This window comes from Neomonachus schauinslandi, chromosome 9, assembly GCF_002201575.2.
Source record: "Neomonachus schauinslandi chromosome 9, ASM220157v2, whole genome shotgun sequence".
Lineage (NCBI taxonomy): Eukaryota > Metazoa > Chordata > Mammalia > Carnivora > Phocidae > Neomonachus > Neomonachus schauinslandi.
The window spans coordinates 72693318-72705492 of NC_058411.1; the positions used below are offsets into that span (position 1 = coordinate 72693318).

Below are 12175 nucleotides of genomic sequence, written 5' to 3' on the forward strand. Positions count from 1 at the left end.
CGCCCTCCTAAACACTCCTCTCCCTCCGCAAGCCTCCACTTAAGCCTTCCCTCAGTCCTCGGGACATGCCTACGGAGCAACTGCTGTTCTTCTCACCTTGCAGTTGAGAAAACTGGCACGGAGAGGTTATACAACTTGCCCAGTACCTCGGCTGGAAAGGTACTAGAGGAATAAAATGAAGACTCTTGTCTACCAGCTAGTTTGAACTCTGTAGCCCCTGGTCTGAAGAGTATTCCTCAAATCTTACTGTAATTTTATATCATGTCTCAGTACACAGGTACGTAAGAAAGTGTCACAAAATAATCTATGTGCAGAGCACTCTGATATTTCCTACAGTTCCCAGTTCTGGTCATGACTTACTAATTTCATTTCACCACCCATTGGTTGGTTGGTTAAGACTGGCGGTTTGAAAACCACTGGTCCACCGGGTAATCTTCGGGGCCTACTACAGCCTCGCAGATAAGGTCAATGTGAAACCCCAGGCGCGCAGGGTAAGAGCAGTGCGGACTGGACAGGACAGGCCCCTTCAGAGGCAGATACTTTTGAAGCACGCCAGTCTTGCAGCGAACAATGTTAAAAATGGATTTAAGAAGAATGGTGATCAAATTTTTTTGTAAAGAAACACTGTAGCAGATGGAAATGGGGTGGAAGTGGGGATACAGTCCAGACACTTCTGAAGCAGGATGATTAAGGTTTGGTAACCAAAAAAAAAAACCCACCCCAAAAACCTCGGTAACAAATACCATGAGGTGTGAGGGAGCAGGTGAGTGGGTGTCTGTGGAAGAGATTCTATGACAAGAGGAGGGTGTTTGCTGCCTTTACAAACCTTATATGCTTAAGAGAAATCAGGAATTCTGATCTTTAAATCTGACTGAAATTAAAAGAATTGGTCTTTTCAAAATTCCCTGATTTCAAAACCTGGAGATTCATAAAAGATTGTATTCCAGTTGTCATGGGGTACATGGACTAAAATATACAACTGACTACTCTCATGCTCGATCTAGAAAGAAATACAGCTGTAGGGATTTTGATCCAATTTACATCATCAACTTCATAGTGGTAATTATATACTGAAGGTAAAACAGGAGTATTCGTGATTAGGCTGATTTCCTTAGAAATAAGTGAAACTGAGAAGCATGAACATTTATTACTCACTGTCTAGCTCTTGCTCTACATCATCTCCTCCCGATTCCATGAGCTGCCACAGTTCCAGAAATGCGTATCCTACTTCTTGGCATTCTTTATTTTCGTCGTCCATAGGATCACTTACCACTGTAAACTTTAAACTAAAGGAAAAATTCCATTTAACTCAGTACTGCTGATACTGTAAGGCTTAAAATACATATATGAGGATAAAAGTAATCATACATAACACAGCGTTTTCCCTGAATCACTTTTCCCTTGCCTCCACTTTACACAACTATAATGGCGAAAGAGTAAGGAATTGGTGTATTTTAAAGTAATGATAGGCCTGGAGAAGAGGGAACTAAGACTCAAGATGATGTAGTGATCAAGTTGTCTCAGAACTGTTCAGACAGGGGTGCCTGGGTGGCTCAGTCAGTTAAGCATCTGCCTTCGGTTCAGTTCGTGGTCCCAGGGTCCTGGGATCGAGCCCTGCACCGGGCTCCCTGCTCCGCGGGGAGTCGTCTTCTCCCTCTGCCTGCCGCTCCCCCTGCTTGTGCGCTCTCTCTCTGACAAATAAATAAAATCTTTAAAACAAACAAAAACCCCACAAAAGACTGTTCAGATAGGTTGCCTTGTAAGAGAGCTTACAACTCTGATGAAAGCTTTGTCATTGACAGTGAAGGTGTTTGCACAAAAACCAAGATTACAGGAAATTAGAAGAGTTCTTAGATTTCTAAATAAAAGTTGGGTATCAAGCTGGAGCAAAGGAAAACAGAAGGAACAGAGAATTGCAAAATGTATAAGAAGTGTATCCCTTTGAGTTGTAAGTCTGGAGACAGGGCACCAGAGAGCAAGCGGCCAGTAGTCAACCGCACTCATCATTCTGACTCGGCCCCGCAAAGAAGGAATTCTAGAACCTAGTACCTACTTGATTTTTGGAGATGAAATTCACACATAAATTCACTATCTTAACCATTTTAAAGTGTACAATTCAGTGTGTTTTAGTAAAATCACAGTGTTGCCCAACCATCACCAGTAATTCCAGGCCATGCTCGTCGCCCCAAGAAGAAATCCTACAGCCATCACGCAGCCACTTCCCGTTCTCCCCTCGGCTCCGGGAGACCACCAATCGACTGTCTCTCTGGGTTTGCCTATTCGGGACAGTCTGTATCCCTACTAATTTTTTAAAAGCAAATACTGGTGGCAAATAGTGGTAAGGGAGCAAGAATAGGACTAAAAATTCAAGCTTTTAAAATCACAGCTAAGCAAGATTAAGCTAAAAAGAAATTCTGAAAGTGATACATTGTTAGCTCATGAGGCAATATTCATTTGTGATGATGCTTCTGTATCCTTACTGAGAACTTCAACAATACAAAGGGATAATGCTGACTCCCTGACCCCAAGTTTCCCCTTTCTAGGTACAGGGCATTCATTCATCCATTCATCCATCCATCCATCCATCCATCCATCCATCCATTCACAACCCTGAGATCAAGACCTGAGTTGAGACCAAGTGTCAGACGCCTAACTGACTGAGCCACCCAGGCTCCTCCGAGATGCTTTAGATAAACTACATTATTTCACTTGTATCCTCACACAAGCCTTCAAGTTAAGTCATATTCAACGATCACAGAGCTAGTAAGTGGAAGAGTCAGGATTCAAAACCAGGCCTCTCTGATTACAAAGCCAATGTTCTGTCCACTGTCCGACACTGGCAAACAGGTAAAATCAATCAAAATCTAAAATTGAATAGGAGGTTACTAAAAGAAAAGAAAAAAAGCTACCACTGTAAGGGAATAAAGGAAGAGCATATTCTAGGAATGCTGCGAGAAGAAAAGAAAATAACTAAATTTAACATTGATGCAGAAGGGAAACAACCAAACGCTTTCCATTCCCAAAAGTTACCATTCAGCTTCTGTTTAAGTGCACAGTGATACCAGAGTCAGATTCACTGTTTATTTCAGTGACTCCTTTTTCAGTCCTTTCTATGACTGACTGGAGACAAAGTAAATGCAAATTAAACACCAGCCCTGTATTATTTCTTACCCACACACTTGAAAAGGAGGCAACATTGCTAGATCTTGCCAAAAACAAAAAAAACCCAAACAGATGCCCACTTAAATTTGAATTTCAAATTTTAGCTAAACAACGAATAATTTTCTTAGTATAACTTATGTCCTGTGCATTTCATCGGGAACTTCTAAATGGAGGCCTCTTCAGATTAGAGGAATAACAAGGACACTTTCCTAAAATTGATAGTATGCCTAGAATTTATTTCAGTTATATCAAAGTCAAAGTAATCCTGTAGAGAAATAATTTTAAAAATCTAAATATGAGGGGTGTCTGGGTGGCTCAGTCGATGAAGCGTCCGACACTTGATCTCAGTTCAGGGCTTGATCTCTGGGTCATGAGTTTAAGCCCCACACTGGGCTCCATGCTGGGTGTGGAGCCCACTTAAAAAAAAAACAACTAAATATGAAATTAATATTATAAAGACATAATATTTGGTAAGCTAGCAATGGTACTGTGTTTGTGGGAAATAAATTATCTGGGAATGTCAAAGGGTTTTTTCCATTCCTCATAGAGCACTGTTAGTATTCAAGTACTTGCTGCCACAAAAATAGTGCTTATCAGGGGGCTGGCATGGGTGAGAGATGAACTACACCGATGAGATTCATACAGTTTATCAGGTAGTTGTAAAAATGAATCAGACTCAGATGAGAAATCCATTCAGTAAATTAATATGAAAGAAGTTGTTCGAATATTCAATATCAGCACAAAACCAAACTTAAATTCCTGAACTCCTGTGTGGATGATATCTCCCTTCTTTCAAAGTGGAAAGATGCTTACCGTCCTTGCTCAGGATCTTGTCTGTTCAGCATGGCAAACAGAAACTGCCTTCGGCCTTTTTGTTCCAGTGGGTCCAGGTCTATCACTGTATTAAGGATAAGAGAGGAGAAAAGCAAAGAATCATACGCTGTTGCTATTTGGGCACTAAGACTTTCATAAGTGGTATATGTAAAACCGTGATAGAAAAGAGAGGTTGGCAAGCTAGGGCTCATGGGTGGGCCACCTGTTTTGGTAAATAAAGTTTTTACTGAATACAGCCAATGCCTATTTGTTCACATATTATCTATGGTTGCTTTCCAACTACAGTGACAGAGTTGAATAGCTGTGACAGAGACCATTTGGTCCACAAAGCCTAAAATATTTACTGCCTGGCCCTTTAAGAAAAAGTTTGTCGACCCTGATGAAAAGGAAGCCTTAGGATCTGCACTGAAAGCTGTTCTGACATTGTGCCAAGATGAATGTGCTTCCACCACTCTACAGCTGGAAGAACCCCAGGAGACTGAGTTTGAGTTTTGCAGCAGGTTCAACTCAAGGTGCCTCTCTCAACACCCGCGCTCCCCTTCCTCCTCATTTCTATGTGGGAATGCTGCAGCCTCAAATACATTAGCTTATGTTTTCCAGCCTCTATTTTAGCTGGGTTTGGCTGCACGATTAAATTCTGGCTATTGTGTTATGTGAAACATGCTTAACAGGCTCAACTGGGAGGCATCCTTCCTTTCCCTGGCAGCCATTAAGGGTGACAGGGTCACCAAAAGGATGGAAGATAGGCACTAGGTTGATAAGAAGGCAGGATAGGAGTTTGGATCCTGACAGAATCACGTACCCTCAGTACTGGACTGCCCCCCTCAGAATTCATTTTATACAGGTAAGAAATAAACTTCTACCTCATATAAGGAAAGGATATACTTAAGGGAAAAAAGAAAAAAGGAGGAACAGACAACAACAAACAGTTCTTAGAAATTTAAGATAAATTTTCAATGACTGGAAGATAAAATTAAGGAAATTTGAGGGGGCACCTGGCTGGCTCAGTTGGTAGAGCATGCAACTCTTGATCTTGGGGTTGTACGCTTGAGCCCCACATTGGATGCAGCGATTACTTAAAAATAAAATCTTTATTTTTTTTTATTTAGAGAGGGGATGGGGGAAGGGGCAGAAGGAGAGAGAGAGAGAATCTTAAGCAGGCTCCATGCCCAGTGTGGAGCCTGATGGGGAGCTCAATCTCATGACCCTGAGATCATATCCTCAGCCGAAATCAAGTCAGATGCTTAACTGACTGAGCCATACTTAAAAATAAAATCTTAAAAAAAACTAAGGAAATTTCCCCCAAATAGAAAGAAAAAGTAGAGGTAGGATTATAGGAAGAAAATGAGAAAATTAGAGGATCAATTTGGAAGATCAAAAACTCTACTAAGAAAATGAGAAAATCCTGGGGACAAAATTATCAAAGAAATGCAATAAAATTTCCCAGAACTAAAAGCCATAAGCTTCCAGATTGAAAGAGCCCCCTGGATGGCTAGAACAATTACAGGAAAAATATACACATTATCCTGAAATTTAAGAACACTGAAGAGAAAGATAAAATGTTCAAGTCTTCTGGACAGGTAGAGGTAGTTTTCATACAAAGGTTAGACTCTTGGCGAAGACCATGGACCAACTGCTTCAAAATTCTGAATAAGAATGTTTTCAAAATAGATTTCTATACTTGGTCTAATTATCAATTGAATATATGGGTAGAATAAAGAGACTTCATGCATGATGGTCTCAAAATGTTTCCTTCCAATGTACTCTTTCTTTAAAAGCTACTGGAAAATATGACCCATTAAAATATAAAAGTGAATCAGAGGATGACAGAGAACCCAGGAGACAAGAAATCCAGTATAGGAAAGAATTAAATCAAATTCTCCAAATTGCAGCAGTAGGATAATAGCTGAATGGTGGGCTGAAGAAAGGTCTTCAAGGAAAAAAAATTGATATATTTTTTGACAGGTTTGGATTATTTGAAAACTTGGAAAGGCTGTTGGAGGATGTGAAAAGAATTACAATGGGCATAATGAAGATACAGCAAGCGAAAAATTGAGACAAACAAAATAATAAAAAAAGGATTATAACCACAGCATACTACTTGGTTCTGAAGAATTAATATTTACGTATCCATAATAATAGAAACAATTAAGATTGGATTAAATGAAAGTTATGATCCAACTCTATGGGAGGAAGAGAAAATGGGTATAGTGTAAGAGAAATAAATTTTATGTGTCACGATAGGAAGTCAGCAGGTAATATCTAAAATTGGTGAGTCAGGAAATTGCAACAGAAACATTACTCAGAAACATGGAGTTAAATAACAAGAAATAGCAGAAAAAGTGAAAAGGGGTGTGGTGAACTGAGGAGAATGGGGAGGACGACAGGGAGTGATTTGTGGAAAAGGGATGGAAAACGGGACTGCTCAATTTTAATTAAAAATCTTTATAGGCCTATTTGATATTTTAAAACCATATGCATAACCCCACTTACATCAATGGACAGATCATCCAAACAGAAAATCAACAAGGAAACAGTGGCTTTGAATGACACATTGCACCAGATGGATTTAACAGATACATTCAGAACATTCCATCCCCAAACAGCAGAATACACATTCTTTTCAAATGCACATGGAACAGTCTCCAGAATAGATCACATATTAGGCCACAAAACAAGTCTCAACAAATTCAAAAATATCAGTCATACCATGTATCTTTTCTTTTTTTCTTTTTTTTTTAAGATTTTATTTATTTATTTGAGAGAGAGAGAATCAGAGAGAGAGAGAGCATGAAAGGGAAGAGGGTCAGAGGGAGAAGCAGACTCCCTGCTGAGCAGGGAGCCCGACGTGGGACTCGATCCCGGGACTCCAGGATCATGACCTGAGCTGAAGACAGTCGCTTAACCAACTGAGCCACCCAGGCTCAGTTTTCTTTTATTAAAAGATTTATTTATTTTAGAGAGAGAGAGTGCACAAGTGGGAGGGGTAGAGGGAGAGGAAGAGAGAAACCCAAGCAAACTCCACACTGAGTGCAGAGCCCAACTCAGGGCTTGATCCCACGACTCCAAGATCATGACCTGAGCTGAAACCAAGAGTTGGACGCCCAACCAGTTGTGCCACCCAGGTGCCCCACCATATATCTTTCCTGATCACATGCTATGAAACTAGAAATCAACCACAAGAAAAAATCTGAAGAGAGCACAAATACATGGAAGTTAAATAACATGCTACTAAACGATGAATGGGTCAACCCAGAAATCAAAGAGGAAATAAAAAAAAATACATGGGGACAAATGAAAATACAATGGTCCAAAACCTTTGGGATGCAGCAAAGGCTGTTCTAAGAGGGAAGTTTATAAGAATACAAGCCTAACTCAAGAAGCAAGAAAAATTAAAAAACAAAAAAACCAACAACCTAACATTATACCTAAAGGAACTAAAAAAGGAATAAACAAAACTCAAACCAGTACAAGGAAGGAAATAATAAAGATCAGAGCAGAAATTAAAGAAAGAGAAACTTTAAAAACCAATAGGACAGATCAATAAAACCAGGAGCTGGTTCTTTGAAAAGATGAACAAAATTGATAAGCCTTTAGCTAGACTCATCAAAGGGGGGGGGGCTCAAATAAAATCAGAAATGAAAGAGGAGAAAAAACAACCGACACCACAGAAATACAAAGGATTGTGAGAGATTATTACGAAAAATTATATGCCAACAAATTGGACAACCTAGAAGAAATGGACAAATTCCTAGAAACATATAACCTCCCAAAACTGATTCAGGAAGAAGTAGAAAACTTGAATAGACCGATTACCAGAAATGAAATTGAATCAGTAACAAAAAAGCTCCCAAAGTCCAGGACCAGACAGCTTCACAGGGGAATTCTACCAAACATTTAAAGAAGCATTAATACCTATTCTTCTCAGACTATTCCAAAAACTAGAAGAGGCAGGAAAACATCAAAATTCAAAACCAGATAAAGACACTACAAAAAAAGAGAACTACAAGGCAGTATCTGTAATGAACAAAGATGCAAAAATCCTCAACAAAATATTAGCAAACCAAATTCAATAATACATTAAAAAAATCATCACGATCAAGTGGGATTTATTCCCAGGCTACAAGGGTGTTTCAGTATTTATAAATCAATGTGATACATCATATCAATAAGAGATCATTTCAATAAATGGAGAAAAAGCATTTGACAAAGTACAATACCCATTCATGATAAAACCCCTCAACAAAGTAGGTTTAAGGGGAACATTCTTCAACATAATAAAGGCCATATGTGAAAAACCCACAGCTAACATCATATTCAATGGTGAAAAACTGAGAGCTTTCCCCCTAAGACCAGGAATAAGACAAGGATATTCACTCTCACCACTTTTATTCAACACAGTACTGGAAGTCCTAGCCACAGCAATCAGATAAGAAAAAGGAATAAAAAGCATCCAAATTGGTAAGGAAGAAGTAAAACTTTCACTATTTGTAGATGACATACTATATATAGAAAACCCTAAAGACTCCATCAAAAAACTATTAGAACTGATAAATGAATTCAGTAAGGTCACAGGATACAAAATCAATATACCAAAATCTGTTGCATTTCTTTATTATTATTGTTACTAATTTTTTATTTTTATTAGGTTGGCTCCACACTAGGCTTGAACTCACAACCCTGAGATCAAGACCTGAGCTGAGATTAAGAGTCAGACACTTAACTGACTGAGCCACCCAGGCACCCCTCATTGCATTTCTATACGCTAATAATGAACCAACAGAAAAAGAAATTAAGAAAGCAATCCCATTTACAATTGCACCAAAATTAATAAAATACTTAGGAATAAACTTAACCAAGGAGGTGAAAACCTATACTCTGAAAACTATAAAACAATGAAAGAAACTGAAGATGACACAAATGGAAAGATAATCTGTGCTCATTGATTGGAAGAACAAATATTATTAAAATGTCTATGCTAACCAAAGCAATCTACAGATTTAATGTAATTCTTACCAAAATACCTACAGCATTCTTCACAGAACTAGAACAAATATTCCTAAAATTTGTATGGAACCACAAAAGACCCCAAATTGGCAAAACAATCTTGAAAAAGAAAAACAAAGCTGGAAGTATCACCATCTCCCATATTTCAAGATATACCACAAAGCTGTAGTAATGAAAACAGTATTTTTACTGGCACAAAAACAGACACATAGATCAATTGAACAGAATAGAAAACCCAGAAACAAACCCACGATTATATGGCCAATTAATTTTTGATAAAGGAGGCAAAAACATGCAACAGGAAAAAGACAGTCTCTTCAACAAACGGAGTTGGGAAAACAGGACAGCTACATGCAAAAGAGTGAATCTGGACCACTTTCTTACATCATACACAAAAATAAACTCAAAATGGATTAAGGACTTGGGCGCCTGGGTGGCTCAGTTGGTTAAGCGACTGCCTTCGGCTCAGGTCATGATCCTGGAGTCCCGAGATCGAGTCCCGCATTGGGCTCCCTGCTCAGCAGGGAGTCTGCTTCTGCCTCTGACCCTCCCATCTCATGCTCTCTCTATCTCATTCTCTCTCTCAAATAAATAAATAAAATCTTTAAAAAAATGGATTAAGGACTTAAATGCGAGACCTGAAACTATAAAAATCCTAGAAGAGAGAGCACAGGCAGGGCGCCTGGGTGGCTCAGATGGTTAAGCGTCTGCCTTCGGCTCAGGTCATGATCCCAGGGTCCTGGGATCGAGTCCCACATCGGGCTCTCTGCTCCTTGGGAGCCTGCTTCTCCCTATGCCTCTCTCTCTCTGTCTCTCATGAATAAATAAATAAAAATCTTTAAAAAAAAAAGAGCACAGGCAGTAATTTCTCGGACATCAGCCATAGCAACTTCTTTCTAGATATGTCTCCTAAAGCAAGTGAAATAAAAGCAAAAATAGATTATTGGAACTACATCAAAATAAGAAGCTTCTGCACAGTGAAGGAAATAATCAACAAAACTACAAGGCAACCTACTGAATGGAAGATGATGTTTGCAAATGACATACCTGGTACAGGGTTAGTATCCAAAATACATAAAGAACTGATACAACTCAACATTCAAAAAACAAATAACCTAATTAAAAAATGGGGCAAAAACATGAACATTCTCCAGAGTAGACATACAGATGGCCAAAAGACACATGAAAAGATGCTCAAAATCACTCATTATGCAATGCACATGCATACTATATGCATCATTTGCATTATGCAATGCAAATCAAAACCACAGTGAGATATCACCTCATATCTGTCAGAATGGCTAAAGAACAAGAACAAGAAACAACAAGTGTTGGCGAGGATGTGGAGAAAAAGGAACCCTCTTGCCTTGTTGGTGGGAACGCAACTGGTGCAGCCACTGTGGATGGATCTAGAGAGTATAAGACTAAGCTAAATAAGTCAGAGAAAGACAAATACCATATGACTTCACCTATATGTGGAATTTAAGAAACAAAACAAATGAACAAAGGAAAAAGAAGAGACAAACCAAAAAATCGCTCTTAAGTATAGAGAATAGAGGGTTACTGGAGGGGAGGTGGGCGGGGAGGATGGGGGAAATAGGTGATGGGGATTAAGAGTATGCTCATCATGATGAGCATTGAATAATGTATACAGTTGTCGAAGCACTATGTTGTACACCTCAAACTAATATAAAACTGTATGTTAACTATACTGGAATTAAAATAAAAACTTAATTAAAATAATAAAAAACAAAAAACATAAATAAAACCATATGCATCTATCACTTTGATATATAACATGGTTGCATCCACCCCATTGGAAGTGCAGGGCAGTTCTGAACCCTCAGACCACTCTTGCAGCCAAGCACAAGGGATGCCTCACCTTTGCTGAAGTGGAAGTGGATCTCTTCTCCCGCCCTTGGTTTCCTCAGGGACACTGGGGTCTCCGTCTCTGACAAGGGTACATCATAGAACTTGTACTCTACATACACCTGCTTGACATTCTCATCACACATCACTTCAGCCTCTGGGTAGAAGGCCAGGGAGACAATTTCAATGCACATCTTCTCCGAAACCTGACAAGGAAAATACTTATTTATCTCCTATAGGTTAGCGATGCTCCAAGTGTTTCTACTCCAACTAATGAACACATTACTCCCTCAGACATCAATTGTAGCCATATTCCATCTCACATACCCTTTAAAAAATTTTGGTGGGCAGCAAAGTTTACTGAGCGACAGCTGACAGCACCAAGCTCCCGAAGAGGGAGGGGACCCTTGAGGGTTGCCCCTATCTCACACATCCTTGAGAATCAGTTTAGCAGTAAAGCCGCTGCCCAGAGCTTCCTGCGCCCACAAAGTGCCTGCCGTAGAGCAGGCCGCCCAGGCAGCCTGCCCCTTCATAGCAACACCTATCCTTCCAGCCCCACTTCAGAGTTGCTGCCACAGCCACCGTCCTCTCTTTGGACCGTCCCTGTGTCCATTTTTGCATTAGGGACACCAGGGGGAGGGCTGACATCTCTCGAGTTTCAAGACAGAAGCTGAAGGCCATGTGAAGTCCTCCCCTTCCACAGTGTGGCAACAAGTCCTGTCCCGACACTAGTAAGGGGTCAGTCTGGGATGGCCCCAACCAGCCATGGTTCTCCCTTGTCACCTGGGGGGGACTCTCCCGTGCTCTAGGTTGCCAGGCCAATGCCCTCACTTCTCCCAAGATCCATCCCCACCCCCATCTTTGCTTCTCTTAGGAAGCAGGTGGAGCTCCTAGGCCTTCTCCTAGGAAGCCAGAGGCAGTATTTCTCAACAAATCTACTTCAGAACAACCTGGGTGACTCTTGAAAATAAAGCTACTTGATGTTGCCCTCTCAACAGCCCTCACAAACCCTCCTACAATCTCCATCATGAAAACTATTATGTTTTCCAAAATGTGGGTTTTGACACTTACGGGTCAGCTAGGTGGGTTGTGGGTTTCACTAGCTTTTTTTTTTTTAAATAAAAGAATAAGATAGGCTAGGACAGAATGGAATGGAATAGAACAGAAAATATGAGAGTTCATGGTAAATGGTAAGCCCTGTTTCTTAAAGCTCTTGTTTATATATGATTGTACTGGGCACAATGTAGAAATGTATTTCTTACAGTGACTGTCATTAAAAAAGCATAACAGCCACTCTTAAATC

General features: G+C 39.9%; 1 protein-coding gene across 5 annotated transcripts in view; it reads right to left on the reverse strand.

Annotated features, from left to right (window-relative positions):
- Window positions 1-12175, reverse strand: part of RPGRIP1 (RPGR interacting protein 1) — a 42301-nt gene that overhangs the window by 1673 nt on the left and 28453 nt on the right. For all 5 annotated transcript variants that reach the window (XM_044917855.1, XM_044917856.1, XM_044917854.1 and 2 more), the window contains 3 exons: window positions 10886-11078; window positions 3976-4060; window positions 1156-1286 (listed from right to left, as the gene is read on the reverse strand). In XM_044917855.1, the coding sequence (XP_044773790.1) occupies window positions 1156-1286; window positions 3976-4060; window positions 10886-11078 (409 nt within the window). The remainder of the gene's footprint in view (window positions 1-1155; window positions 1287-3975; window positions 4061-10885; window positions 11079-12175) is intronic.